Source organism: Falco peregrinus, chromosome 2 (assembly GCF_023634155.1).
Source record: "Falco peregrinus isolate bFalPer1 chromosome 2, bFalPer1.pri, whole genome shotgun sequence".
NCBI lineage: Eukaryota > Metazoa > Chordata > Aves > Falconiformes > Falconidae > Falco > Falco peregrinus.
In genome coordinates this window covers 105,849,135-105,877,066 of record NC_073722.1, presented here as the reverse complement: position 1 = coordinate 105,877,066, position 27,932 = coordinate 105,849,135, and the positions used below count along the sequence as shown (strand labels likewise).

Below are 27,932 nucleotides of genomic sequence, written 5' to 3'. Positions count from 1 at the left end.
AGCACAGAGGGCAAGGAAAGCCCGGGAGCATTTTCTGTAACATTTCATTTTCTGACGTCAATGCGAAGAGTTCACAGCGTGGTAAGAGAGCAGACAGCACTGAATTGAGCTGTCACGTAACGGATCGATGCTTCAAAATGCCCAGCCACGCCAAGAGGTCTGCTTGTTGTATCAGAAGGTGGTGAGTGCCAGGCGAGGTCTTGCTAGATCCGTGGCCGTGCCCGAAGGTCGCTGAGAAAGGCACATGCAGGGTGGAGGGACATTTGCAATGGGGAAACTGTCATCACCTCGCTGTGCTGGAAGCGGGCACGGTCAAACTCTAAATTGACTGTCCCAGGCTATGGATCAACGAACCTTTTCAGAGATAACCCTAATGACTGCCCCGTACCTGGGGTAAAAAGCTCAATAATGTGGTTACGATCCCCTCTGCTTACAAAAGAGACAAGCAGTGTGTAATGGGTCACATCCTGCAGGACTTGCTTTCCCCAAACTTCCACCTTCTACAGCACAGATGAGTTCCCCAAATGACTCCAAAACTTAACCTGAAATAACATGGAGCTAAAGAGGAAAACCTGTCCATTACGCTAAGTTCTTTTTTTCAAACAGCGTTCAAGTAACTTTCTACCGTCACAGTGGTATGGACAGGGAAGCCCCTCTCCCTGCTGGGTGTTCTCTTTGCTACCTGTCAGTAATTTGGTTCAGAGATGTCTGTGATGGTGGTCCCATAGATTTGGGTCTCCCAGTCTGAGAGCTGTTTCACAAAGCCCCGGTGTGGTCTCATGTTCGTTTTGCATTGCAGAACGTAGTCCCAAGCTCTCTGTAAACAGCAAGAAAGCAAATAAATGTTAGGAACTTGAACTGAATCTCAGGTATTTACACAAAGCAGCTACACTTGTAGATGACACAGCTTTGTATTTACTCCCTGTGTTGGACAGCAAGAACCTGGAGATAAGACCTTGGCTACCAAAGCTGAGACCGACTGGATCCAGATGTGAATCTCAGAGAAGACTGTCACCTTCACACTCTGCTCTGAGGGATACGAGGCCAGCTCAGGCTGCTTTCACTACCTGGCAGGTATCTTGCGTTATTTTACACTGACGGAGCAATGCAGTCCCGGATTTTCTACCCTAAAATGCTATTTCTCCTATGGATGATAAGCAAAGCAGTGAAGATCAGCTATTCACAGGTACGCAACAAAGGTTATCGTGTCTCTGGATTGGTGTGACCTGATATGGCAGAGCAGCTATGACACTCCAGTTATCCCACTGCATTAACGACGGCCACCTTAATTATTTCGTAGCTTCAAGGAATCAGCTAGGAACTCTGCTACACACAGGGCAGCTCTGCTAGCACTACAGTGCTTTACTCCAGCTGCATCCTTAGGTTTATCCAGTCGTGCTCATCTTCCTGCTTTTAAAATAGACTGCGCCCCACACTTGGAGGATTGCTTAAGCATAATGAGACCAAAGGTTAGAAGATAGTGCTCCATGGGTTTGTTTTTCTAATCTCAGTGATTCTGCATGTTCCGAGGCTGATCTTCCAATATTTATTCCTCTGGGCCCACAGTGTGAGTGTCTGTAGTTTCCCTGAACTCCACAAATCTACTCACATATTGATTACTAATAGGATAGGGGGGCTCCCATCCCAAATCTGCCTTTCTTTTGCAATATCCGCGTCTTTGGAAGCTTTCAAAAATCTTTGCCTAGATTGGCTGAAGGATCACATGGGAATCTGTTGCATTGCTTTGGTCTGCAAGAAACAAACTTGTCTGCCAGGGTAATCCTCTGGGAAAGCTTTGCCCAGCCAACGGTGGGCAAGCACCACCCAGGCCAGCCACAGCACACCACTGCTGTGTCAACCTTTTCTCCTGGGTTTTTTTTTGGGCACTTCATAAAATGCTGAGACCAAACTGTTGAGACCAACTGAGAGAAACTGCAAGGATCAGCCTTTGACTTTTGCACTGCCACTGCAAGCACCTCCAGTAATGTAGTGTGCAAGTGAATGATTATCAGTGCGCAGGAGCAATCACACCCAGCATTAGTAGAAGAGACAAAATAGTATCTGCAGCCCTGTTGGCACACTCAACCTGAAATTACCCATTGGCACACAGCGACAGTAAGAGATTTCCTCTTATGTTGCAAATGTTTGCACAAAATCAATTAAATGATTAGATACAAGCCCAGCTTCAGTGAAGCTTGGATCAATCCTTTCAAGCTCTCAAACGAAGACACACTTTCCCAACAAGGACAAGATTTTTAAGGAGGATCCTTTCAGTCCCCATGGGAGCTAGCCTGCTCTGTGTTAAGCAGGCACCATGAGACACTGCCTACAGCAGCATGATGCCCATGTGTTGTATGCAAAGGAAAAAGGGGCCTGGCACCAGGGGAGAGGCCACCGGGCTACTGCTCAGCCAGGTCATTCTCAGCTGTCATTCATTATTTTTCACACATTATTCAGAGCTATGGAACAGCATGTATGGCCATCTAACCTGTATATCCCTCCTGGGCTAGTATTATCCCTTTCCAGATATCTCTACAGTAGTACCTGTGGGAGGGGATTGCTTCTGGGGAAATAAAATAGGATTTTGGAAGAAGTCGGTGTTGCTGATGAAGTCAGTGGTGAATCAGAGCCCTGCAAGCACTGGGTTCCAAATTTCCCTGTAACCCCATGGTATTAAGGGATGGGATTTACTTCAGTAGCTTCCAAATACTCTCTCACATCCAGCAGAACAGAAATACTAAGTCCTGTAACCACAGCTTTATTTTTATAGCCCTGTAGTTAAGGAGGGAAATGCAAGAATGGCATGAGTGCCAGAGTAAGGACTCACTGATCCAAAATCTCACCTAAGCCACCTCCTTTAACAGTATAAAGAAGATGCAATCTCATATAATATAATCTGTTACATTATCAAGTGGATAGTCTGTATGAAAGCCCAGATGTCTTTTTCATTACTATAGTAATGAGGTTTCAGGAACAGAAATAAACTGCAGACCCAGCCAGTATCTTTGGGAAATATGACAGTGACATACCTTCAGGGAAAACTGGCAGGAATTCATAAGATAGGCCATGGTTGCTGTGCTGCTCCGGCTTATCCCCAGGCTGGAGAACACCAGCACTGCTCCATGATCCAGCTGAGCATCTGAGTAAAGAAATGCCAATCACAAATTAGTGGTCTGGGAAATCAAGCTTCCAGTTGTACAGTCAAGCACTAATTCAGTGATAGCTGACAAGCTAGCAGCCTGAGCGACAGGAACCCTCGTGAACCCTGACAGCAGCAGATGGGCACTGCCAGCTCCCATTTCTGTAAGCATTTGCCTTTCTTAAAAATCCAGAGTTAAAACGTGACTATGAAGACCAGAACCAAATGACAATGAGCAATCAATGTTTTATTACAGATCAGTGTCACCTTTACATCAGATAACTGGTCTACCATGACCAATCAGCTGTAATCAGCATCACATCATCTACTCAAACTCTCCAGAAAGGTTTAAAGGTATTGAAATTTCTGATGAACTCAGGTCTACGTGTTCTCCACTCAAGCTGGAGGAATCAGCTCTCAGACTGGAGGGAACTTAAGACTTCAAATCCCTTACCTCTCTGGGGGGTTCAACAGCAGAAAGCATGTACATGCCAGCTAGGGCGCTGATTTTATGATGGTTTTATGATGGATACTTTGCAGTGACAATTGCCAAGATGAGCAAACTCGTTCCCTACAAAAGCTAAGCCCAAAGATGCTGTCAGTTGCTCCTAACCACATTAAGCCCGTTATCTATGCCTAGAAGGTTCCATATTTTATTAATAACCTTTTGAATTCTTTCCCTCCCTCTCCAGAGCAGACAGCATGACATGTTTTTAGAATATCAGCAACCAAACGCTCAAATTCATAGGGCAAAGCTCCTTCTTTTACTGTTGTTGAGAGGTTGTGGGGTTTGTTGGGTTTTGATTTTTTTTTAAGCACTAAAACAGCGTTTTCTAACTTATTTCTATCGTGAGATACTAGTTCTGTTCTAAGACCTGAACAGAAATAACCTCACTCAAATACATACCTGGCATGAGGATATCCACACTCCTCTCAAAGTACGTGGAGAGCTTTAGTCTAGTGTTCACCCATAACCATTCCAGTTTAAGTAATCTACTCTAGACTGTCAAGTAAACAGTATGCACTTCCACAACTGCTACAGCCAATAAACTTTTACAGTTCATTTTGGAAAATTCCACAAACTGAGGTGAGAAAGAAACTTTCTTCTGAAATACTACTGGGAAAAAAACCTGGGGCAAAATGAAAGGCCAGTAAGTGGAGTTCAGTATTTGAGTTTCAATGCATGCAGATCATGAAATTCAGTTCAGGACTACAAAATTATCTCCTCAAATATTGTTTCCTTCTTTCTTTCTTTCTTTGTGTCCAGTTGTCATTTCTTATATTGTACTTGGATTATAAGGTCTGTGGGGACAGGGTGGTCTTTCGCTTCTGCATTTGTACAACACTCAGCAGGGCCTTAGTCTGTGGCAGGTGTTAGTTCCTAAGTGTAATAAAAGATAACGACACAGTTGGACACCATCACAGGATGGAGCTGCGGGAGCTATGTCTGCTATGCTGCTGCAGGCACGGAGCTGAAGACTATGTTTTTTCTTGCCCTCTCTGATGTAATCAGCTGAAGGCAGGTTTATGCTGTCCAACCTGAAAGTCTTCCTAGGCCCTACGGTGGGTCTGCACTGCAAATCACAAAGATTAGCAGCATCTTGTGGTGAGTTCTCTAATGTGTCACACTCTTGTTCAAATAAAGCTCTGGTGGTGGAAGATTTGGGCTGGTAAGAGTCAAAGGGTTGTATTTAAGAACAAAGGAATAGGAGGGAATCCTATGAGGCCCTAGCAGACATCCTGCAGCAAAGCCTTTTCAGATCGTGTAGAAAGCTCACTATTATCAGAGTGAGATATTCCTTACGGTAAGTAGGAACATCAGAGTCAGATGCCCTGTAAAATCTCCTCTCTGTCCAACAGGCTGGCTAGTAAGACAGCTGTGGTATCCATTAGGGTGTGGGCTTTCTTGGGAGTATACTGATTTTGAAAGATACGACCCTCCTGTCTAAGCTTCCTGTTCACGTGAATTGCAGTCACTCCCATCTAATATTCTAGAGTGAGCAAGGTCTCAGGAATTCCAGATCAGGAACAACTCACCTATGAAATGACAAATGGTGGCAAAGGAAGAAAAAAGATCTGCTTCGAGCGAATCTGGAACAGGTATATGGAGGTATTTGCCGCCTTCTGCAAACCTGGAAAAAGAGCACACTGTGACATGGACCAGAGAAGTATGTGTTTGTTGGAGGCAAGCTGATAACTTTGTTTGCTGTTGCATGTGTGAGTTTTTCATCATCATCATCATTAACATTATGATAAGGGATTTGTTATGGTAAGACACCGAGATGCTTGTAATGCAGAACCAGTTTCATTACTGATTTTTCCATTCCACATGGTATCAGCACTGATGGTCTTGTCTTAACCTACAGCTTCCTTTATCTGAGAACTAGATGAAGACAGATGAACTGAAAGCAAAGGTGCCTTCACGGCGTGCATGTCAGCAGTTTTGTGGACATAGCCCCCCAGTTCACTTCATGTGGTTTTCTATGACGGCACCCTGCTCCTTCCACAGTCAGAGAACTAATGGAGCAAAACACTGGTGAGGAATTTCCAAAATGTGAAAGCATGTCATTTAGAGGGCATTGGAAGATTACCCACGGTGCAGAGACCTTTGATGTTTTCCTCTGGAGCCAAAGGCATGAGAAATGTCTGCTGATACACGTCCTGGGGTAGCTAACTGCATTTGTTACTTTGTTTTGGTCATTACCTTGAGAAATGCCACTGGATTTCTCACTGTGTGCAATGGCATTTCCAGATTAAGCTGAATGGTCATGGCTGTAGGTAAGGAAGGAAGACCAACAATGTGAACCATCCATGATTTAGCTTTTACATTGATGTGTTTGTAAGATTTTGCTCTGAAAGCTATTCAGAGATTTTGGCTCTTCCCAAAGGATGGTGGTATGCAATCAACTCAAAATTCCAAAAGCATCTCAATCCTCCCCTCACCCAATCCACCCATGGCATGGTCAAGGGCTGCAGGACCGCATGGCTGCTGTGCTAACTCTGGAGTAGAGATCGGAAAAACGAGCATGAAATAGCACCCAAATCCGCAGTGAAACACAGAGGTTTCCTTGGAAGTTCACAGGCACTCTGCACATGGGCTCTGGTGCTGTGCCAGCTCACTTTTTTCAAAGACACAAACACCAGTGAGGATAAACCTTGAACTATTTAACTTACAGTGTCGCAGGCTGTTCAGAGATGTTGACTTGTGCTTTGATCTTCAGATTTCTCTGAATTTGTTGGTCACAGGCCTGCTTGAAATTGCCCATATATAACTTTTCAGGCAGTATTTCTACAGGGTATGGCTGGAAATTGTCTAGTTCCTGCTGGAGAGAAACCATAGGCTCAGTTTAGAGTGTATGTTTACTCCTGTTAACTTGGCAAGTTCTTAAACAAAAGTCATGTGAAGAATTGAACACACACTTAGTCAACAGCTCATGACACATTCTAGCGTAATGATTCATTCAATCACCTGGAGTTTCTGTATATTGAAGTTCGCTAATTTACTGAGAATAATTAACAGCATTGCCATCATTGTAGCATTACTTGAAACAAATCCTAACTAAACAGGAGGCGGCATGTATTATTTTCATTGTCTGGAGGGACTGCAGCATAACTGATTCATTTGATGTTTTCTCCGGTTACTGTTTGCAAGGCTAAATGAAATCATGTGTCACTTGCTGGGCTGCAGGTGCCATGTAAGTGGCACAACATAAATCCACAGCTGCTTCCGGTGTCTGCAGCGTGAAGGTTGAAAATAAAAATATACAGGTAACCGACAGTGCCTCTACATTACTGGCCGAGATTTGGCTAACGTTACAGCAGAACAAAGCAACAGCCTAACAATTTAAAGCAACAGAGAACAACAGCTTAAACTTAGAGGCAAGGAGCTACTCTGTGTCCAACTGAATTTGATGGGGAAGTTCAGCAGTTTGCCACCCTTCATGAAGAAGCACAAAGTGATCTGATTGTTTCTCCTGTGCTGTAGCATCCCACAGGTTAGCACCTTGTCGTGGGCTATTTCATGTGAACCAGAAGTGAATAGGAACAATGGAAACAAAAGACAGGTTGCAATGACATGCTCTCTGCTGTCCAGCACCATCTAAGTCTGCCCTGCCTCAGGTCCTAGATGTCAAAAAAAGGTAATTATTTCTCATGAGCTAAATAGATCAACGTTTGCATGTGAAACCAAACAATTAGGATACCAGTGCTCTAGTTTTTTATGGGTCTGTGGAAAAAACACGCCAGCACTTGCTTTGTGACCCTTCCGGATGAAAAGCTTTATAGACACGGAACACAGCGCTTGATAGGAATTGTACTTCTGTCTGAAAACATTTACTGTGTACCATCCCAGATAACCACGTGTGAGAGAGGAACCTGCTTCTTTTCGTCATTTGCTATTGTTTGTTTAGTTATCTCTACTCTCCAGTAGGCCAGTTTCAGGGTTATTGGAGAAACCTTCCCAGGTTGTTTTCATGAGCTTTCTTTCACGCAATAGAAGAGGAAAAAAAGGCCGAGTGTGGCTGTAAAAGAATTAGCGGTGAGGCTCAGGGCATGCACAGTAACTCAAATTACATTTAATTCCTTTGTTTGAAATTACTATGGTATCAGCTTTACAACACCATTTAACTTGAATTCATTAGCCATCATCAGTTGAACATGAATGCTAATGTCTTCTACTTGCAAAGTAGTCTCATCTCACCTGAGGCATCCACAATATCTTCTGAGTCCTCAGAAAATGATAGCAAGCTGAAAAACGCTTGTATCCTCCCCTCAGGATGAGCACAGGATGGCGGGTGAACTGCTCTAAGGCTCTGGCATGCTGGATGGCACTTCCTTCCTCAGCATCTGAGATGAAAAAGCGATTTACCAGGGCAGGTTTAGAGTGCCTGCATCAGCACTGGGGATTACATTTGTCCCACTGACACCGACAGCAAATTCCTTTTCATTTCATCTAATGGTCTGTAGAAAGCCTTGTTAAAAGCTATTTACTCTTTTAACTCTTGCTGCAGGTCAGTAACAGGGCATGCTGCTTTTCACCTCTTGTCCTGATCTTTTATTTCTCTCCTGGTTTCTTTTGTAGGTCTAGATAAAGTTCCCCCCCCTCCCCCAATTATTCTTTGGGAAATGCTTGTAACAAGTTCCCATAATAGAGAAGTATTATTAATTTAAATCTAATAACCTTAATTTTATGGAGGCTTTTTTTAGTTAGTCTGCTTTAGGCAAAGGGGGAAAGAAGGAGGTATCTTGAATAAATTTTCACAAGTGTTTTAAACACTCCCCTCAGTGAAGTAAATTACCTGAGGTGGCTGCTCCCCCTCCTTCTCCCAAGGGATCCAGCCTGCTCGCCTCTAGCTCTGTTTTAGAAACAGATCAGCACAATAGAAACTCACTTCTGATTCTTCATACCTTCCCTTGCTACTGTCTCATCACGGAGCATTTACAAACGTGCTGGCTTTATTCATTCCCCTTATATTCCCAGATATTTTTTTAATAAAATTATGTAAATCTTTCCTAAAACTATAGTAGCCTTTATAAAGGTAATACAAGCTGAGCAAATACACTGAAGTGGTTCTGCACACAGCAGAACTCCTTGCCAAAGGATGCGTGAAAGCTAAAAATTTCCATGGTTCAAGGAACGCTGAACAATTACATGGAAAAGTTTCCAGCTCTTCACATTTCTTGGTGAACTCCATCAAATCACCACCCCCATTAAAGCTAAGTCTTTTTAAATATGATATTGTGAAAGCCTTTTATAACCCTCAAAGAAGGAAGTACTCACTCTGGGAACATACGGAACTTGAGTCAGTGTTTTCAGTCTCCAAAGAAGGACTGCTCCCTACAAAGCAATTGTTGGACAAGCCAAATCTCAGTGAAATGCGGGAAAAAAAAGAACCCATTCCTCACAGAAGACAAGGAGCTTCAAAGGGATCAGTTCACAGATAGGAAACCAAGTCTGCCAGGACACTTTGAAATAATATGTAGATTTTTGAAGCCTAAGAACATATGCAAGAGAGTGAAAAACCAGAGGCGTAGCACAGATGTTCATTTTTCAAATACAACTGGGTAAATTTGCATCTCTCCCAATAAGCTCATAAAATTAAATGAGGAAGGGGAAGAATGAATATCTGGCAGTGAGGTCTTGACTGCCATGGGTCATATATACCTTTTTCTTTCTCCTCTTCCTCACAGTCACAGCAATCCAAAGAGCTGGTCTCACAGTCATACACCACGCAATATCTGACACACCGCAGCTCCTCTGAATCCGGTACCAGATACTCCCCCGTGGGACTCTATCAGAAATCGCAGAGGAATTCTATCAAAAGCACAGCTCCACCCTTTTCATGTGGCATCAACGCTACCACCAGCATCTTGCAAGTCACTATTGCACAGCTATGGGATGGGTTTGGGGCTACGTCTGCACTTGACACTGAAAGACGCAGTTAGAATTCAGAAATGATGCAAACTACGCCGGATTGCTTCATCAGCTGCGGCGGTAAAAACGCCAGCACTGTCCTTTGTGAGACAAGGCTATAATATGTTAGTTCTTGTGCAATATTTTTCCTGATACACAGCTCCTATTTGCCAATCCTTTGGGCTACTGAAGCCACCTTTGCTTTTACATCCCCCCAGTGGCAGAAATGGAATGTGGCTGACACAGACAGGGGAGAGGCTGAGACAGTTCCCGCGGGTTATAGACCAATTTTGGCTTCCTGCTAATCGCTAAATCCCGAGATTGTTTACACAAACAGTAATCCCCTCACCTGTTCAATCCTGCGTGCTGTAATAATATGGCTCTCGTTGTATTCATGCTGAGTACGGGCATCTGAAAAAACCAACCAAGACAGAGCAACTGGCTTATTTAAAGGCACTGACATCAACCAGACAAAGAGATTCTGGTTTTTCAGATGAGACTTTCTGATGCAGATGTAATGAATGACACTACTGATATGAGTCTGTGTGTAACACCAAGTGATGCCAGCAGCTTCAGTCCTGCGTACAGTACTACCAAGTGTGGTACTGCAGTGTTCACAGCGCCAGTCCCATGCTCTGTTCTGCTCTGCCCTGTGGTGTATCCTGGCCCCCATGCACTGCGCCTTCTCTGACCTCCCAGCATCCAGCACCTCTGCCTCTGTGCTGCCCCAGAGACAGAGAAAGGAGCACCAGAGAGACCCCAATCCCACTCCCAAACTGGCTGACTCCCTTGCCAAAACATTTAATAATATTGCAGTATCAGGCACCCTGTTGGGGAGTATTTGCACTATGCAAGATGCAAATGCTTATCAGCAATCTTTGTGCGATCATCAAGAAATCTTGTCCACCTATAAATCCTTTGGGAGCAGCAGGGTAGAGTGTGTATCCCTGGGATGGATCAGAGCAGGAAGAGGTGGACATGATGACAGTCCTGGGTCATGGCACCTAGAATAGGATGGGAAAAATGCCCCAGTGGCAAGGCCCCAGTAATTACAAGAAGCAATGTGTGCTCTTCCCCATTCACCAGAGACCACAAACCCTATTTCCTCAGGAAGCCTGCCCAGGCCAGAGCATGGTGCCTAGCTGCAGGCAGGGCCAGGCAGCACGCAAGGCCAGAGCCAGGTAGTAGGCTGGGCCTGGTAGCAGGCAGGGCCAGGCAGCAGGCAGAGCCAGGGCCAGGCAAGAAAGCAGGGCCTAGCAGCAGGGAGGGCCAGAGCCAGGCAAGCAGGCAGGGCCTAGCAGCAGGCAGGGCCCGGGCCCGGCAGCAGGCAGCAGGCAGCAGGCAGCAGGCAGCAGGCAAGCCCAGGCCCGGCAGCAGGCCTCCCGCTACGGGCTCACCCAGCAGGCACAGGTAGTTGGCCTCCGCCAGCCGGGACACCCGCCGCTTCTGGCTGACGATGTTGTAGAGGCAGTGGGGCTCGCAGAGAGCGATTCCCGCCATCTCGCACCAACACGCGACCGGGTGACTGTCGCCGACTGTCGTTTCAGCCGCCTCACCCCGTCACCTTGGCGACGGCAGCGCGCGGCCCGCCCGGTTGCTAGGGAGCGACGCCGCTGCGGGTGACGTTATCCCCAGATCTCGCGAGACTTCCCCCCCCCCACCCGCCGCAAGAAGTCTCGCGAGAGCGGCGGGCGGTCCCGCGCAAGCGCCGCGCCGTGGAGGTCGTTGGAGTCACCGGAGCTGCCGCGCCATGCTGTCCCGCCTCGCCCGTCCCGCCGCGGCCCTCCGCCGGGGCCTCGCCACCACCGCCCAGGTACACCCCGCCGGCGCAGGGCCCGCACCCCCTCGGGGCCGGGGTCGAGCCCAGGCCCTCCGCTGTGAGGGGGCGGCCTCGGCCCCGCGGCGTGCGGCGGGGAGCTGTGAGGGGGGGGGGGCCCAGCTGTGAGGGGGGGGGGCCAGCTGTGAGGGGGGGCCCAGGCGCCGTGGTGGCCGGTGCGGGCTTCAGCCTTCCTCCTGCCTTCCTCCAGACCAGGCCTGACCTGGCTGGCCAGGTTTGTTGGTCCTAGACAAATCTGGCTTTCTGGTGGTATGTAATAGGTGATGCGCAAATTTGTTGCTCCTTTCCTCTGACAAAAATGTATCCCTGCTTTCAAAATACATTAAGAATTCAATCTGGCACCTGGGGGTTTAACGCTAATCCTTAATATGCTGAAATCCATTGCGTGTGATTCTTGATACCAGGAGAGGACTGCTGCTGTGTGGTATGTAGAGACCAGCCTCTCTTCTAACCTAAACAGCACCCAGTGGCATATGAGAGAACAGTTATATCTACAAAGGTATGCTCTACAAGACAGGCTTCTGTAATTATTTTGATAGGAATTGTATTTATTAGCAGTGAGGTTTTGACCTCATGGTATCAGACTCAGTCATAAATACAGGGCATAGCAGTGATTTGAATGGTAGACTTCGCGTCCCCTTGGAGAATTTTATGCTAAATTACGTTTCTTGCAATAGCAAGAAAACTGAGCTGAGGTTAGGCTGATCTAGCTCCTGGGTAGATTATTTGTTGTCATAGCATAATAATTAAGCTGTTCATGTGGGGACTTGGGGCTATTATGGCTTTATCTGGTAAGACAGTGTGATAGAGAATGCCCTCATCAGCAGTAATTGTATTGCCTCATTACATCTCTGCAGTAGCCTCTGGTTCTCCATCACTTTGGCAAAACATTGCATTTTAAGATTGTTCTGGACTCTGAGATTAGCTTTCCTCTCACCTAGTGACACTTGCCTAAAAAACAGGAGCACGGGCATTTTCAAGAGAAATAGCTTAATTCCACTGAGCGTGTTAAATTGGTTCACCAGGGCAACAGAGTTGATTTTGCTTGCTTCTCAGCCCCTTTTGATCAAAGCTGGAAATTACAGTCACTTAATGTTCTCAGGCCTCAGTCTGGAGTCAGCTGCAGGCACTATTTTGAATTTATTTCAGGCATACGCATTTTCTTCACATACGTACAATGGCTATTATGTTTATTGTAGTCCATTAAATGTATTGATTTCAAATGGGAAGGCATGTTTTTTGATACTGGCAATGAAAACTAAAAAAAATGCAAACCGGATTTTGCTTTAGCTCAGACCTAGGTCCCCAGGGTAGCAGGTATTAGTGTCCTGCAGACATTTCTATTTGAGCTTCAGATCACAAAATAACATTTTCCTCTAACTTACAATACAGTAATAAACCTGAAGGATCTTTGGGAGGCTGTTGTGATGATCGCTTTCTGTGGGCTTAGGCAATCAAGTTTGCATAGTGCTTGATAAAAAAATTGAGAAATAGAGCTAAAAGTAAAGAAAGTGTGGTGAAATTCCCAAGGTCACTGCTGCACTAACTACCAGCACATCTCTATAACGTGTCTTTTCTTCTTCTTTTTCCTTTTTTCCCTCAGAACAATGCCAAGGTAGCAGTGCTGGGGGCCTCGGGAGGCATTGGCCAGCCTCTCTCCCTTCTCCTGAAGAACAGCCCACTGGTGAGCAGGCTCAGCCTTTATGATATCGCTCACACTCCAGGCGTTGCAGCTGACCTCAGCCACATTGAGACAAGAGCAAATGTTAAAGGTACTGTGAGCTGCTGGAAATTGTGTTCTGAAGGGATCCTCTTGGGTGTCTCTGGCACCTGGCGATGCTCATTGCTTGTGAAAGGGAATCTTTACATCATCCTGAAGCCTAGTATCAGTTTTAAGTAGCTTTTTGTCAAGTGATGTATGACTAATTAAGATTGATCTGATTAGATTGATATGTATGGAGATGAAAATGGTCTGTGGTTGCACTGTTGAAGGGGATTTCCTAATAACTGGCAGGAAGTGTTCAGTAGAACAGTCTTGGAAAAAAGCCTGAGCATTGACTTTGAAAGTTTGACTACAAATAGACTTAACACTGTCTGGGTGTCTACCTGAATTCTGTGTGCTGCTTTTTTAAAGGGACAGCTGTCAAGTTTTGATCAAATCAAAACTTAAATCTGCTGAACTTTGTTTTATCTGAAGATCACCAAGAGGCTGCGTTTTACCTGAATTTGCCTATCTGCAGTTCTTTGGGGGTACTGACTGTAGTGCCAATCTAGGGTTTTTGGAGAGTCAATCCACATAGCAGGAGAAACTGTTGGGTTTTGAAACAGGTGAATGTGAGACTCTCACCATTCTTGTTCTGTAGGTTTTGAAACAAGGATAAAATATAAAATAGGATCCATCCATAAGGTATTTCTTTGCTTTTCTGCATAAGTTTGAGTCGAAAGCTAAATGACAAAAGGAATTGGTGCCTATGGGTGTAATTTTGTACTTTGAAGTGTCAAATATGTAACTGGCAAAAACATGTTTTCTGTGTGTCTTCTATTTCAGGCTTCCTGGGACCTGAGCAGTTGCCAGAATGTCTCAAGGGCTGTAATGTTGTAGTTATTCCTGCAGGAGTCCCTAGAAAACCAGGTGTGTTCTTTTTGTTAAAAAGCCCCACAGCTTCATTGAAACGTGTCTGTGCAGTACCGTTACTCAAATGGAGCTGTATCTGGTGCTTCGTGGTATTGTTGGCTTGGGATGTTAATGACACTGACCTAGAGCTTGTTGTAGTATCAGGCAACTCATTCAGCCTCTTAGATTGTCACTTGTAAAATGGGAAGAACTGATTTCTGGAGGAGGCCCAGTGTAGGGGTGAGGTGCAAAGACTTTTCATGCAGGTGATCCTGACTCTCCCTTAGTGTTCCTTGCCCAGAGCAATGCTCTAGTAAAAAAAGCAAAATAGTTCTTTGTTTCATTTCTCAGCAGAATAGAATTAATCCATTTGTTTTGCATTAATTGTATGATAACTTCTCAGGGTGTCTTTGAATGAATGCTGTTAAGCCTTCCTAGAATGTCTGTGACGTGCTCCATTTCTACTCTGCTTTTCAGTATTCTGTTAGCAATGTAAAAAATTCTAGACTTCAATACTTAGCTCTTCCTAATTCTTAATTTTTCATGGTTAAAGTAGTTGCTGCATCAGAAATGAGGTGGCACTATACACAACTAGCAGTAGTTTACACAGCAGTTGGTGTTCAGACTGTAGCTGTGGAGAATATCTCAGAGGGGGAAGAGAATTCGTCTTAGGAACAATTATGCTGCTCCGAGCACCACTGGTATACTGGTGTGGGTCCCTATGGTCAGGCTGCCTAGGTAAAAAACGTTCTGACAGCTGATAGCTGGGCTGGTTGCTCCTGGAAAGGGCAGATCTATCTAGAAGGGCAATAATAATTTGTTAGTGAAAGGAGTTAATTTAGTACTGCAACTGGAGTGTTTTCTCTTGATACATGAAACCAGAAGCTGATGTGTATCTGTCCAGAGCAGAATATTGGTTTTGGTTGGGTTGCTTGCCCATTAACGAGTATACTCTGGGTAACTTAAAATATTTTACTTGATGTGGTTTAGGTATGACTCGTGATGACCTGTTCAACACCAATGCTAGCATTGTTGCTACTTTGACAACGGCCTGTGCAAAGCACTGTCCGGAAGCCATGATCTGTATTATTTCTAACCCGGTAAGCATTTTCTGGAGACCTTGAAAATGTAGAGGGGAGAAACCAACATCAATGCTGAGAATACCAGAGTAAACTCAGTTCCTGTTAGTTTTGACCAGTATCTTTAAGATCTGCAGTGTATTCGCAGAAATGAACTGTAAGCCTGGTTCTACTAATCCATTTTTCTTGGCTATATTTAAGTCAGAAAACTTGGATGTAAGTGCTTAATATCACACACCTCTGTGACTATGGTTATAATACATGCTGGTGTGTTAGCTGGAATAGAAATCACTAAGGGAGGAGGAACCTTTGTAACTTGAATCAACAAATTTATTATCTTAATGGTTATTTAAAATGTGTGGGTTTTATTCCAGCCTGACTGTAAATTGCTCTTCAGTTTAGGAATTAAAGTAATTGGCTGCAGTTGACTTGAAGCTGGAAATAAATATACTTTGTGTTGTTTACTGGCCTGTTCAGTTCATGCATTGGCTTCATTATTATACCGATTTTAATGAATGCTTGCCTGTTCTTGCTTATAGGTAAATTCAACCATCCCAATAACTTCAGAAGTCTTCAAGAAGCATGGTGTGTATAATCCAAACAGAATCTTTGGTGTTACAACGCTGGACATTGTCAGAGCAAATACTTTTGTGGCTGAACTAAAGGTAGGTCATAGTAACAGATGCTGGGGGAGGAATACTGCCTGCTTCAGTCATCAGATCTGTCAAAAATGCTTTTAAAATCGCTGCAGAGCGCCAAAGGAGCTCAGGTTTCTGTGGAGCTAGAGGCGAAGGCAACGATTCCCTGTTTCCATTCTCTAGAGGAGCCTGGGGATAGGGTTTCTTGCAAAATGTGGTTCAAGAGACTCTGACCTTTCCTTTTCACAGCTGTCCCCTGTGAGCAAGCTACATGTTTGCCTTAGTTCTGTTGGCACTTTCAACCCTGCTGGTGCAAGCAGAGGGTTGAATTGTAGTATGTATTTGCAAGTCAAACTGTCTGTGCTGCATATTACAGGATGTTCTGCAATGTATCAGGAAGTGTAACAGGCCACTGCTCGTAGTAGCCCTGGTGGATTTTGTCCTTGTGCTGTTATTTATCTGAACTTGCATTAATAATACCTTGTGACTGGCTAAAGTTATCAGAGTAACCTGGCGTTTAACTGTTTAGATCTGGCTTTGTCCCTGGGGTATAGCTGTCTCTGAAACTCCTGCTCTGTGGAGCACTGGGTTATAGATTTGGCCAGATACCCAGGGCAGGAAATGAAGCGTGTTGTTTTTAAATGTTTTTCTTGTCCATGTGCTTCAGAAGCTGGAAGTTTCATGTTTCTCTTAGGGCTTAGATCCAGCTCGAGTAAGTGTTCCGGTTGTTGGTGGCCATGCTGGGAAGACTATCATCCCTCTGATCTCTCAGGTAAGTCATAGTTACTGCTGTCTGTGGCCATAACACTCAACAGTGCCTTAGAGTTGACGTAGAATGCCTTTATGATGGTGTGTAATGTGCTAAGATACAGCAGAGACAGTCTCCCCTGCTCTTGTGGCTGCTTTCATCCTGAGATGAGGTACAGAGTACTGGAAGGCAATGAGCTAAATCTGAACTCCTCTGGGTGATTTAAATAGTTCCAGCCTTTCTCCTCTAAAGGAGTTTGGGATCGGAACTTTGTAGTGTGGTGTGGGTTTTCAGATGTCTTGAACACTGTGTTTTTGGGTTTGTTTGTGTTTTTTTTTTTTTTTTTTTCTATGGCAGGTATTTCATGATATGAATACCTTGCTTCAACAGGAAATTGGATTTGATTTTTGCTGTGGTGGACTAGAAACACCACTTCAACATGCAGCATTGAAATGAAGAGGCATAACTCAAGCTGTGTGGGGCGGCCTGCTTCAGTAATGGCTGGTAGTCAGGGAGAGGCTCCCTTCATGCGGCTAAGCCAGAATGAAATGCACTTCTAAAGCAGGCTGCAGCTTCCCCCTGTGCTCGGCACTGGTGAGGCCACACCTTGAATACTATGTTTGGTTTTGGGCCCCTCGCTACAAGAAAAACATTGAGGTGCTGGAGCGTGTCCAGAGATGGGCAACCGAGCTGGTGAAGGGTCTGGAGCACCAGTCTTTGAGGAGCGGCTGGGGAAACTGGGGATGTTTAGCCTGGAGAAAAGGAGGCCCAGGGGGACCATATCACCCTCTACAACTACTTGAAAGGAGGTTGCAGACAGGTGGGTGTCGGTCCCTTCTCCCAGATAACAAGAGATGGGACAAGAGAAAATGGCCTCAAGTTGTGCCAGGGGAAATTTAGGTTGGATATTAGGAAAAATTTCTTCACTGAAAGGGTGGCCAAGCATTGGAACAGGCTGCCTAGGGACGTGGTGGAATCGCTGTCCCTGGAGGCATTTAAAAAACATGTAGAAGCGGAGCTTAGCGACATGGTTTGGTGATAGACTTGGCAGTCCTGGGTTAACGGTTGGACTTGATGATCTTAAAGGTCTTTTCCAACCTCAGTGATTCTATGACTCATGAGGGAGATGGCTAAGATACGGCCGAGGAGTGATCTGCGAGAAAGGAGGGGGAGAAGGCTTTCCTTTAAGTGGGGAGTAAAGTGTCCTTCTCTGAAGGTCTTAGGGAATAAGAGCAAGGACTTTGGAGCAGCTGAATGCTGAGAAGGTGCTTTTGTTAAGCAGTCGGTCAGGACACACATAGCTGTGCTTAATGTATGTGCGTAGCTGTAGCTGAAGGTTCTGTAACTTCCTAAATACTGCTGGCAGACTGGGTCCTTCATAATACTCTCCACTTCCATAATGCCACAGTGACCCAGATATTTATAAGGTGGCTCTTTGAAATGCCTAAGGCCTGTTATGTGCTTGGAGGGCATCCGGCTAGTGCAGAAGACTACACAGTAGCATGTAACCATGGCAAGCCCTGGTTTTGCTATCAAGCTGCAGTTTGTCCTTGGCCAAGCCAGGCCTAGCTATGCTCCTGTTACAGTCCACGCAGTAGCCAGCAGCCTTGGTGGATGTTTGCAGCTGGTCAGTGTCACAATCTGTGAGCTGGGGTTAACTGATTTTCCCAGTTGAGAGCTGTAACAACTGTAATGGCTCACAAAGCGTCGTCTGGGTGGCTTTATGCTAAATCTGGAGAGGTCCTGGTATTTGATAGTAACTTCTTTTTTCTAATCTAGTGCACACCAAAAGTGGACTTTCCTCAGGATCAACTGGAGAAGCTTACAGGGAGAATTCAGGAGGCTGGCACTGAAGTTGTTAAAGCTAAAGCAGGAGCAGGTTGGTTCTTGACTGCAGTTTGGCTGGCTGAATGGGTGCAGTCCTCTTCAGTTTAATCTTACTTAAACTGCAGTGCAGAATTACGAACTGCTGATTACAAATCTAGCTGCTTTGCCATGCCAGCAGCTGCCTGAACTGTGATACCAGAAGCAGCTCAGTATGTAGGTAAGACTAAACGTTAACTGATCCCATGCCATGTCTGGCTTTAAAAAGAATCCTTTTCTGTCAAATTAAGCTGTTTCTTCCTATAAATGGTCAACCAAATAGCATGTATCTGGCCAGAAGCTGCTGCTTTATCCGACTGGCTGTGAGCTTGAAGTCAATGACACTGCAGCTCTGTAAACGTATCAGTATGGAAGCCTTTGATGCTAAAGTATGTACCAAATTTCAACGTGATCTGTTCTAAAAGTGATGTAACTTTTACAGGATCTGCCACCTTGTCTATGGCCTATGCTGGTGCTCGATTTGTGTTCTCTCTGGTGGATGCGATGAATGGAAAGGAAGGGGTTATTGAATGTGCCTTTGTTCGATCGGAAGAGACCGAGAGCCCGTACTTCTCTACACCTCTGCTACTGGGAGTATGTACTTTAAATGATGGGGCTTATAAACAGCAGCTACTGATTTAGTTTTGTGGTTTGTACTCGGTGATTTCAATTTAGTCTGATGCTAGGAATCACTGAAGGTAACAGCTGAGCGTACCTCTTAGACTTCTTGAATGTTTTTGGGTATGGTACTTCAGCATATACCTCATGCTTGACAGGGATGCTGCTGCTTTTATCTGCTCTTAGCCTGTGGGTCACTGAGTAACCAGAGATTCAGGCTTGGCTTAAGAGATCACGCTTGCCTCAAGTCAGTGCCTGTTTATGAAGGGCTTTCATATGATTAACCAGAGTCGGCAATCCTGTCCCCTCGGCTTGATCTGCTGCAAGTAAATCCCTCAGAAATGGAGGCACATCGGGAACTGCAGCATGGATTAGGATTAATAGATTGCTTTCAAGACCTCTATTGAACTTTGAAAGAAGTGTTCCTTTTGTCACCCTTCCCCTGCGGGTGGAGTGAAAAACAAGGATGCTGCAGCCCTGTTGTAGCTGCTGGGGTGCGAAGGGTGGTGTATGCTGTCTGAGGTGCTGGTTGGTGAGGGAATGGAAGGAGAGGGGGTATGAAGGGGGAGCAGTTTAGATGTAGGCACGAGGTCTTGAAAACCTAGGAGTGCAATCTGAAGCAGTTTCAGATTGCAAGCCAAGGGTTTACGCCGGGGGAGAGATTCTCTTGCCAAATGGTGGGTTTGAAGATAGGGAGAGGCATGAAGAAGCAGTTGATACCAATCTCCTCTTGAAGGAGCCGATGGGCTAGCTTCAGGTTTCACACTTGTGAACAGTGAATGAGAAGTTTGTGAAGGCTGTAGAAGTTGCTGCAGGTAATAATGAGGCTCTTTAGCCTTGCTGGGAAGCACAGCGCAGGGTTAGCAGGCTAGAGATGACAGAGGTCCCAGGCAGGGTCTCCATCTCAGCTGGATAATACTTAATCAGAGCTGTTAAGTTACTCTCCAGGTCGTTCAATGAATGGTTAATCCTTAAATCCTCTTTCCCTCAGAAAAATGGAATTGAGAAGAACCTAGGTATTGGCAAGATCTCCCCCTTTGAAGAGAAGATGGTTGCTGAGGCCATGTCTGAGCTGAAGGCTTCTATTAAGAAAGGAGAGGAATTTGCGAAGAACTTCAAGTGAAGAGTTGATGACTGAGAGGAATTAACAACTTCCTTAATTTATTAAGGCATCATGTCACTTTATGACTTCTGATTCAGAGCTCATGCTTTGATTGAAGTCTGTCTGTACTAGCTTAATGATTGTTGCCAGCGCAGAGTCTAATCATTAATAAAATGACCTCATTTTTTCAGTGTACCATCTGGAATTGTCCTGATGTGCTTGTCTTTTGAAGGTAGATGCCGTAGGTCTCTGAACGGTTGTCTGTTTCTGTAGGGCTGAAAGCGCCTCTTAAAAGTGGGCGAACCGATTACTCTCAGCTCTGCTGCTGTTTGGGTCTTGGCTTGGGCTACTTGTTCGGTGCAGCAGCTGGGAAACCAGCCATGATCAAATTAGATCAAGATGAAGTGATCCAAGAGGGGTTTTTGCAGGAGGTGGTGTTACCTTGTGTTGCATTTAATCTCTTACGTAATCTCTTTTCAAAAGAGTTAGTACAAGAGCGCAGTGGTTGAAACATCAGTCCTGCTCTAAAGAAGATAATTAAAATGCAGAGAGTGACTTCTTTCTAGTTAGGAACAAAAGCCTTGATTTAGCATCTACATAAATTTCTTTTACATTCATCCTCTTGTGAATATAAAAATAAATGTCTGCGAGAAAATGGTGATGTGACGAGTTCTGTTGCTGACTTCTTTGAAGGTAAGCTTTAATGAAGGAAGCTATTAATTCACTCTTCCTCCGTGCTCTGTGCGCTTCTTGCACTATCGCTTTGAATTTCTGTAATCCATGTGGGTTGAATTCTTAAGCTGAGCAGATTTTATTTTGATTAGATGAAGGAAATGCCAAAGCCCAGCACCTCCGGAGGATCTGCGGGGAGTGTTGGGTTGAGCAAGAGAACCCGGTGTAGAAGCTTCTCATAAGGAAGGTACCTAAAGATCGTAGGTGCTGTTTGTCACTGTGTTTTTTCTTCCTCCTGCTTCTTGTATTTGAACTCTCTTCTATGTGAACTTTAAACATATTTTTTTTCATCGTTTATTTTTTTAGTTCATCATTCTGAACCAGGTTGCATAGTTGTGGCACTGTTGAAGATACGTTGAGAATAAAGTGCTTGGCTCTTTCCCTGCCCTGTGGAACATGTAGGAAGAGAGGATGGCAAGCACTGTTCTTGTCACTCCTCTCCGCAGATATTCAGTGTGTTAAAGCTTGCTTTCTTTACAGGAATAGTAATGTAATAGAAGTGTCAGCAGTCATTACTCAGCAGGCTTGGAACAAAATAATTATTAGGTGTTATTAATAGACTTGAAGATTAAGGAAACAAAGATCATGTTGGAGGGGCCCAGGGAGGATGGCAGAAACGGAGGATGCTGAGAGGAGGAGTGACTGGCCAGACCTAGTAAATATGATGTGTTCAAAGCAGTAAGCGGAGGGTGCGGGGCAGACTGCTCTAAAGCAGGTCGCTGGAGTTAGGGGTCTTGCAGCCTGTCAGCAGCTTTGCATCTAGAAATAGGCAGCACAGGTTGTTTAGAAAGAGTGTGTCCCTCTGCCAGAGCTGGTGGTCTGCACGCCAGCGTGTATGTCCAGGTGGTCCTGGGGAGCTGTGACATAAAGCTGCTGAGCTAATGGCTGCAGGGGAAGCTTTCCTTGCCTTGCAACCCAGAGGAAGATAACATACGCTTGTTCTAGTCCTGCTGGTTTTATTACAGCAGATAGAGCAGATTTCTGAGGCTTGGAGGTTTTTCAGAACCAGAGGTTCATAGTGTGGCTTAGGTTATTCTGTCTTTTTCTTGTGTCAGCAGTCCAAATCCAGTGCAGCCTGGGGAGCTGCGTGGACAAGCAGAAAGCTTCTCTTATACCAGCAGGGACTCGGGGACAGCCTGGGTTAAGTGGAGCTGGTGGAGGAGGATTATTTCCCAGCACCTGCTGACTTGTGGATTCTTCAGGGTCTCCTTCAAAATCCCCTTAATGTTAATAATGTCCCTTCCCTTTCTGCACTGTTTAGTTTTTGGGTCTGTGGTCTGTCCCCCCTCCCCAAATCCCATGCCTCGTGCTTGGAGTTGCAGCTATTCCCCGTGCCTGGAAATCAGCTCTCCTTTTGGGAAGGAAAATGAGGCACGCTTGTGGGTTTCTGCAGTGAAGGCAGAGACCAGAAGGGCGTTGGGTGAAGGTGAGAAATGAACCTGTTGAGCTCTTCTCTGCTTGGTCAAATGTGCTGTCCCCCCAGCTGAACACTGCTGTGGTGGGTAACTTAATCTACGAAGACTGAAGATGGTTTGCAGAGGGACATCCCACCCCTTCTCTCTAAACGGATTCCCCAGAGGAGGAAAGGAACCAGGGTGTACCCCTCCTGGAGAAGCAGGAATTAACTGGGTGTACCTAGATAAGCCAGTGCTGCACCCTGGAAGCTGTTTCCTGATGCTGAGGCACGCGACCTTCATCCTCTGTCCTGTAAGCTGGCGCAGGGTGGCCGCCTTGCTGAGTCACAAGCTGGCAGCCTTTGGTTCTTACCTCCTGTGGAGGTGAGTGACTGGGGCTGGAGGAGGTGAAAAACCAGCCCTGCTCAGAGCTCTTGGGTTTCATCCTGTTTACTGGGCAGGCTTTTTTCTTGATGGTCTTGGAGCATCTGACATCTTCCATTGCAGCATCATTTATGTGCACAGAGCTGTCGCCACCTCAGGCAGAGACCAGCTCCGTGCTGGAGCCCAGATGTCAAGATACAGAGTAGATGTGTATTAAGAGTAATAAATACACTCCAGATGGCCAGATGTCAGGTCACTTGATCCCACCTGCCACTCCTGTGCTGCTGGGGCAACGTGATGAAGTGCAGGAAAGGATGGAACAAGGAGAAAAGCAAATGGTGAATGTTATGGCTTGAGTCTTTCATCCTGATTGACCCTGGTGTCCCGGAGGGCTTCAGGTGGGATGACCGCAGGAGCAAGGTGCAGGCTGGCAGCCCGGTGTCCCTCATTCCTGGGAAGACTCTTCCCTTCCTGGCTCTAAGAGCTGGTGCTTTGGGATGTGGTACAGAGCTGTCACCCCTGAGCCCCATCTCACCCCGGGAGGGCTCCAGGTGGTGGGAGCCGGGAGATGGCAGCAGCAGCTTGCCTTTGGGTAAGGCTAGTAAGCCTGCAGCAGGCCTGTTGGGGCCTGGGGACGATTGCTGGCATTTCAGTGATATTTAGGAGAAGAAGCAGAGGAAACAACAACAGGAAGACAGTTGGGTGCAGCATCTGCCTTGGCAAAGCTGGCTGTCTTCCCAGCTCCGGGAAAGGAGCAAAACTGGAGGGGATGTGGAGGTACCTAGCAAAGATGCTGGTTGTCCCCCTGTCACTGCTGCTCAGCCTCAATTTACTGGGGCTGGTGGTTCATGGCAGGCTTTGTATGGCTGATCCCCTTTTGGAGGCTTCATGCTTCGCTCAGCGGCCACAGCGAGCTCCTCACCGGCTGCCAGAGCCAGGTCCCACCTGGTTTCGCCGGGGCAGGTCCACTCCGGTGCACCAGGCACTTAAGGGGTAGGGGGTAGAACCCCCCTGTGGTGAAGCAGCCTGGGCTGGGCTCTGTGCTTTGCACGCAGCATCCCCTGCCCAGGGAGGTAGGTGGTGGACTGGGAGAGGAGAGGGTGAAGTACACCCCGAGGTGGGTTGAGCACAGCTGGGGCGCAGGCAGATCTCCCCTGCAGCCAGCTCAGCTTCCCCTCTCTCTCACAGGGCAATAATGAGAGGCTTTAATGTGGGCAGGAGGATCAGAAACCCTCTGATCTGCGGGTTTGGCTTTGCAGCAGTCTTTCCCTTCCCCTGGCTCTCCTGCCTGGCCACAGGCAGCATAAAATCACCACCTTTGCGTTTGCTGCTCTTGATTTACTAAAATGCCCACGAGCTCTCGATTCCTTCGTGGGTGCCTCAAAGCAGCTCTGGAGCGTGGCGCCGAGACGGGAGGGTTTGTTTGCATTTGCAGGGAAACCTGTTAATAAAGGAGACCAAAGGGACTGCTCTTTTCCTGGCTGCGGGAACAGATGGCTGGATAACGCAGTGCAATTAATATGCAGGGACTCCTGCCGGGGTGAGGATTTGATTGCCTGTTAGGAGAGGTTAGCACGCTCGAGCTGCGCTCTGCCACTGCTCTGCCTGTCCCTGGCACCTGCTGCCTGCAGGGGGTCCCTGGGGACTCTGGGATGGATCGGATGGTGTCATAGTAGCTGCAGGAGCTGGTCATGGGGAAAGATGCAGCAGGAGAGTCGTGGCCAGTAGCGGGTCTCTGCTTCTACGTGCGCTGGGTGATGCTCTGGGTGAGCTGCCCTTTGGGTTTGTAAAAGCAAAGGCTGTCTCCGGTAATGGATGACTGCTTGAAGGCCTTTTCAGGCTGGAAGGGGAGCGGTGGCTCATTTTTTTCCTCCTGTACTTGTTTCTCTGAGTCGGGAGGTACCAAAGGAAAGCAGCAAGTGGCAGCTCCTGCATGAGCCAAGGGAGGTGGGCACAGGGGTCTCCTCTCTGCAGCAGAACGTGGACGCAAAATGTTTCCCAGGGCTTCGGAGGGTGGCTGGACAAATCCCCAGGGAAGAAAAATCCCTGCCATGGGCTAGGAGGCTTAGGGGAGCCCTGGGGGAACTGGAGACCCAGCCAACCCACCCCACCAGCAAGCAGGGCCACGTGGCCACAGGGTCGAGCCCAAATCAATGGGAGCCTCCAGCCGCTGGGCCACGATCGAATGGGCCAAGGTCACCCTGGGCGCACACGGGGCTGTTCAGACGCCTGGTCCCTGTCACACCCTGGGCTCTCAGGGGAGAGTGGTGCCCCCCAGACCCTTTCCCTTCGTGCCTTTGCTTTGCTCCCCCTATTTGCAGGCATTTCCTTCCTCCCCGCTTCCTTGCTGCCTCACGCGGGGTTGCTGAGCATCAAGAAAGTCAGCGCTGGGCTTTGATCAGGGGCTACTGCCTGTGCTGTGCTGGCAGCACGGACGCTCCCTGTGCCGCAGCCGCTCCCGGCCGCCCTTTCTTCTGCATCAGGAGGCGGCTGGTGGAGATGTTGAACCTCAGTACGAAGCCTTGCAATTAGGCCTGTTCTGCTGCCTGCCTCGTTTGATCTCCTTTAATTATTTATCGCCTTTCCCACCCCCACAGCCCCCACACCCCCCCCTCCTTCCTGAAGCCTCGCTTTCTTTCAAGTGATTATTTTCTTCCTGTCCCCCCAGCTGCGGGTGGCTCTGTCTGTTTGCTTGCAATTACCGTCCATTCTCCGGGTCCTGCCATCTCTCCCCTTTTGTTCTCCACCAGATCATCCCTTCGTGCTGCTCTCCCGGTTGCACCCCCCAGCTCTCTGCCTGCCTGACAGCTTTTTCTTGCCGCTTTTCTCCCTTTTTCTCACCCGGATACCTATTGCCTTTCTCCATTCCATTCTAGGCATGATTCTGGCTGTATTTACTGCCAGTGCCAGCTCTCCAGCTGGGATCCTGCACCCTGGGCTACACTAGATCTCCCACTGCCATTCTCCCAGGCTACTGGCCAAAGCCCCATGCGGCCCCGCTGCGAAGCCCTGGCTCCTGGCAGCACCCAGGGAGTCCCATGGGGCTGTGGCCCCCTCATGCCAGGGTCTCCCCAAGCTGCTTTTGGTGCCGCGGGGGAGCCTGGCCACATCCCCCCCATCTTCTTTGTTTCCCAGGGCCTGATGCATTATTCAGTGCTGTGGACTCTGTGGGTGTTGGAAAGACAGCAGTGCTGCAAAGGGCGCAGGCTCACCCGGAGGATGCTGGATTTTCCCATCATGGGCTGTTTTCTCCCTCCAGCATTAAACCAGGAGAGGCTGTGACCACACAGGAGATTTCTCCTAGGAGGTGGCATCTATTCTTGCCCCAAAGGCACATGGCAGGGGCAAAGGCAGGAGCAGGGGGAGGCAGCAGCAGCCCTGGGGATGCTCAGGGGGCTGCACTGCAGCTCCCACAAGCAGCCCCGCTGCTTGGCTAGAGTTTAATAGAACTGGTCCAACACGTGGCCAAGCCCCTTGTTTATGTAGTTCCTACAATAACAGCCTGGCAAGGCTGCAGCCCATTCTCAGCCCCTCTCCCACCCCAAACGACCCTTCCCAGCTCCTGTGGCTGTTTTAGGTAGGGCTGGGGCAGGCTGCCCTGGAGCAGGGGGGGAACAGCGTGTGGGGGCTGCAATAGTGTGTGTCTGTGTGCATGTGCGTGCGTGTGCATGTGTGAGCACCCAGGCAGCCCTGGCACGGGAGGACACCGACACCTTGCACCCCATGGGTGGCTGCAGGAGGTGCACAGCTGGCGTTGGCATGGCACAGCTCTCTGGGAAGGTTCCATGTCCCCCAGGCTGCTCGTGGGTGTCCCCACTCTCCCACACTGCTGTGGCTTTGCAACTGCCCACCCTCAGCCAGGCTCCCACCCATGGCTTTGACCCACCTGCTGCTTTGATCCACTCATGCCCCTCTGGGCAGGCTGTGCGGGTCAGGGGAGGGATGCTGGGGAGTTGCAGGATCTCTGGGCACCTGTACCCGCTCCCTGTCCCCACTGCGTTTGGGGGGGTCTGGGCCAGCCCCTCCTCATGCAGCAGATGGGGAGTTTGCCTACCCTCGTACCGATGAGTTTAGCTACGGGAGAGGGTGGTGGATAACGGATGTGGGATGCAGGTTTTGCAGAGCAGCTGGTAGGAGACAACCCCAAAAGAGTGGTTAATCCTCGTGGGATGAGGTTGTTTGTGCCCTCCACCCTGTTTGCAGGTGAGCACTGTCCCCCCACAGCTGGACCCCTCCCCATGGCCTGCTGCCACCTGGACCCACAGGGATCCCTGTGCACAGAGATGGGGAGGTGGGTGAGGTCAGTGGCTCTGGCTGTGGTGATGGATTTGGGCTGGTGCTGGTGAGCAGTGCTGCTGGGACCAGCTTGGTCCCTGGTCCAGTTCTCCCCAGAGCATCTTGGGAGGGAAAAGCATCACCCAGCTGTGGGGACATCCCCCCCCCCCAGACAGGGCTCTCCAGCCTGGGCTAACCCCCAAGAGCTCCCCTTAGACCCCAGCTCTGGCTCCCCATTGCTGTCCCTGCTGAAGCTCCCTCCCCAGATCCCCTCCCCTGAGGCCAAATCCACAATGGAGGGACACCCGGGTGCCCTTAGCTCCCTGCTTGGGAAGGAGCAGCCAGATTAAGGAGGGGGCTTCAGCTGCAGGGGGTGCCCTGCCTGTGCGGTGCAGGGGAAACTGAGGCACAGGGTGGGGGGCATTGGGGGACAGGCGTCCCCAGCCAGGTGCGCGCGGTGTCCCTGCCTGGGGCCCTGGCAGAGTAGCCAGGGTGGTTTCAGGGTGGGTTGGGCAGCTAAACCCTCGCCATGACCACACTGGGCAGTTTTGGGGTGGTTTGGGTACCCCGTCCTTTGCCATGAGCATGGTGGGAGGTTTCAGGGTGGTTTGGGGGAGGTCTGAGTACCCTGTCCCCTACCAGGATGCCACAGTACAGGGAGATTTTGGGGGGGGCTGAGGGTGGCCCCAAGCAGCACAAGGCTGGTTCAGCACTGCTGCAGGGGCTGCCTCTCTTTTTGGTCCTTTTGGGGGATTTTCAAGGCACCTTCTCTTTTTGCAGCCACCCCACTCCCTCCTTGCTGCACCCTGAGCCCTCCTCCTCTGGCTGGGTCCTGCCACACTGCTGCTCACTACAAGGCTAATTGGACCAGACTGGTGGCACTGGTTTGTACTGGGAGCTTCTCCCCCTCAAAGTTTCACCGCTTCCTGGCCCATAAGGAGGGCAAGTGCTCAGCATCACCGAAAGAAATGAGAATTAATTACGGACTCATCACTTGTGCTGCAGCGCTGGGCAACATCTCCGGAGGGGACCTGGCATGTCCCATGTCACCCTGGCCCCCCTGCCAGCCTGAATCCACCCGCAGCCACCAGGGTGGG

General features: G+C 48.0%; 2 protein-coding genes across 3 annotated transcripts; one reads left to right on the top strand and one right to left on the bottom strand.

Moving 5' to 3' along the window:
- Positions 1–27: 27 nt before the first annotated feature.
- On the bottom strand, positions 28–11,143 carry STYXL1 (serine/threonine/tyrosine interacting like 1). 2 transcript variants are annotated; one of them, XM_027791105.2, is made up of 9 exons: positions 10,949–11,143; positions 9,901–9,962; positions 9,303–9,429; positions 8,919–8,975; positions 7,839–7,984; positions 6,314–6,462; positions 5,177–5,271; positions 3,030–3,139; positions 28–817 (listed from the first exon to the last, which is right to left on the bottom strand). In XM_027791105.2, the coding sequence occupies exons 1-9, from the start codon at positions 11,049–11,051 to the stop codon at positions 686–688; spliced, it is 981 nt and encodes a 326-aa protein (XP_027646906.1). In that variant the 5' UTR covers positions 11,052–11,143; the 3' UTR covers positions 28–685. The 2 variants fall into 2 exon arrangements, with proteins under 2 accessions (XP_027646906.1, XP_027646908.1); XM_027791107.2 differs by having other exon boundaries at positions 6,314–6,459.
- Positions 11,144–11,220: 77 nt separating this feature from the next.
- On the top strand, positions 11,221–20,250 carry MDH2 (malate dehydrogenase 2). Its single transcript, XM_055794095.1, has 9 exons — positions 11,221–11,364; positions 12,992–13,160; positions 13,937–14,020; positions 14,993–15,102; positions 15,621–15,746; positions 16,414–16,491; positions 18,247–18,346; positions 18,773–18,924; positions 19,940–20,250. The coding sequence occupies exons 1-9, from the start codon at positions 11,302–11,304 to the stop codon at positions 20,069–20,071; spliced, it is 1,014 nt and encodes a 337-aa protein (XP_055650070.1). The 5' UTR covers positions 11,221–11,301; the 3' UTR covers positions 20,072–20,250.
- The last annotated feature ends 7,682 nt before the right edge of the window (positions 20,251–27,932 follow it).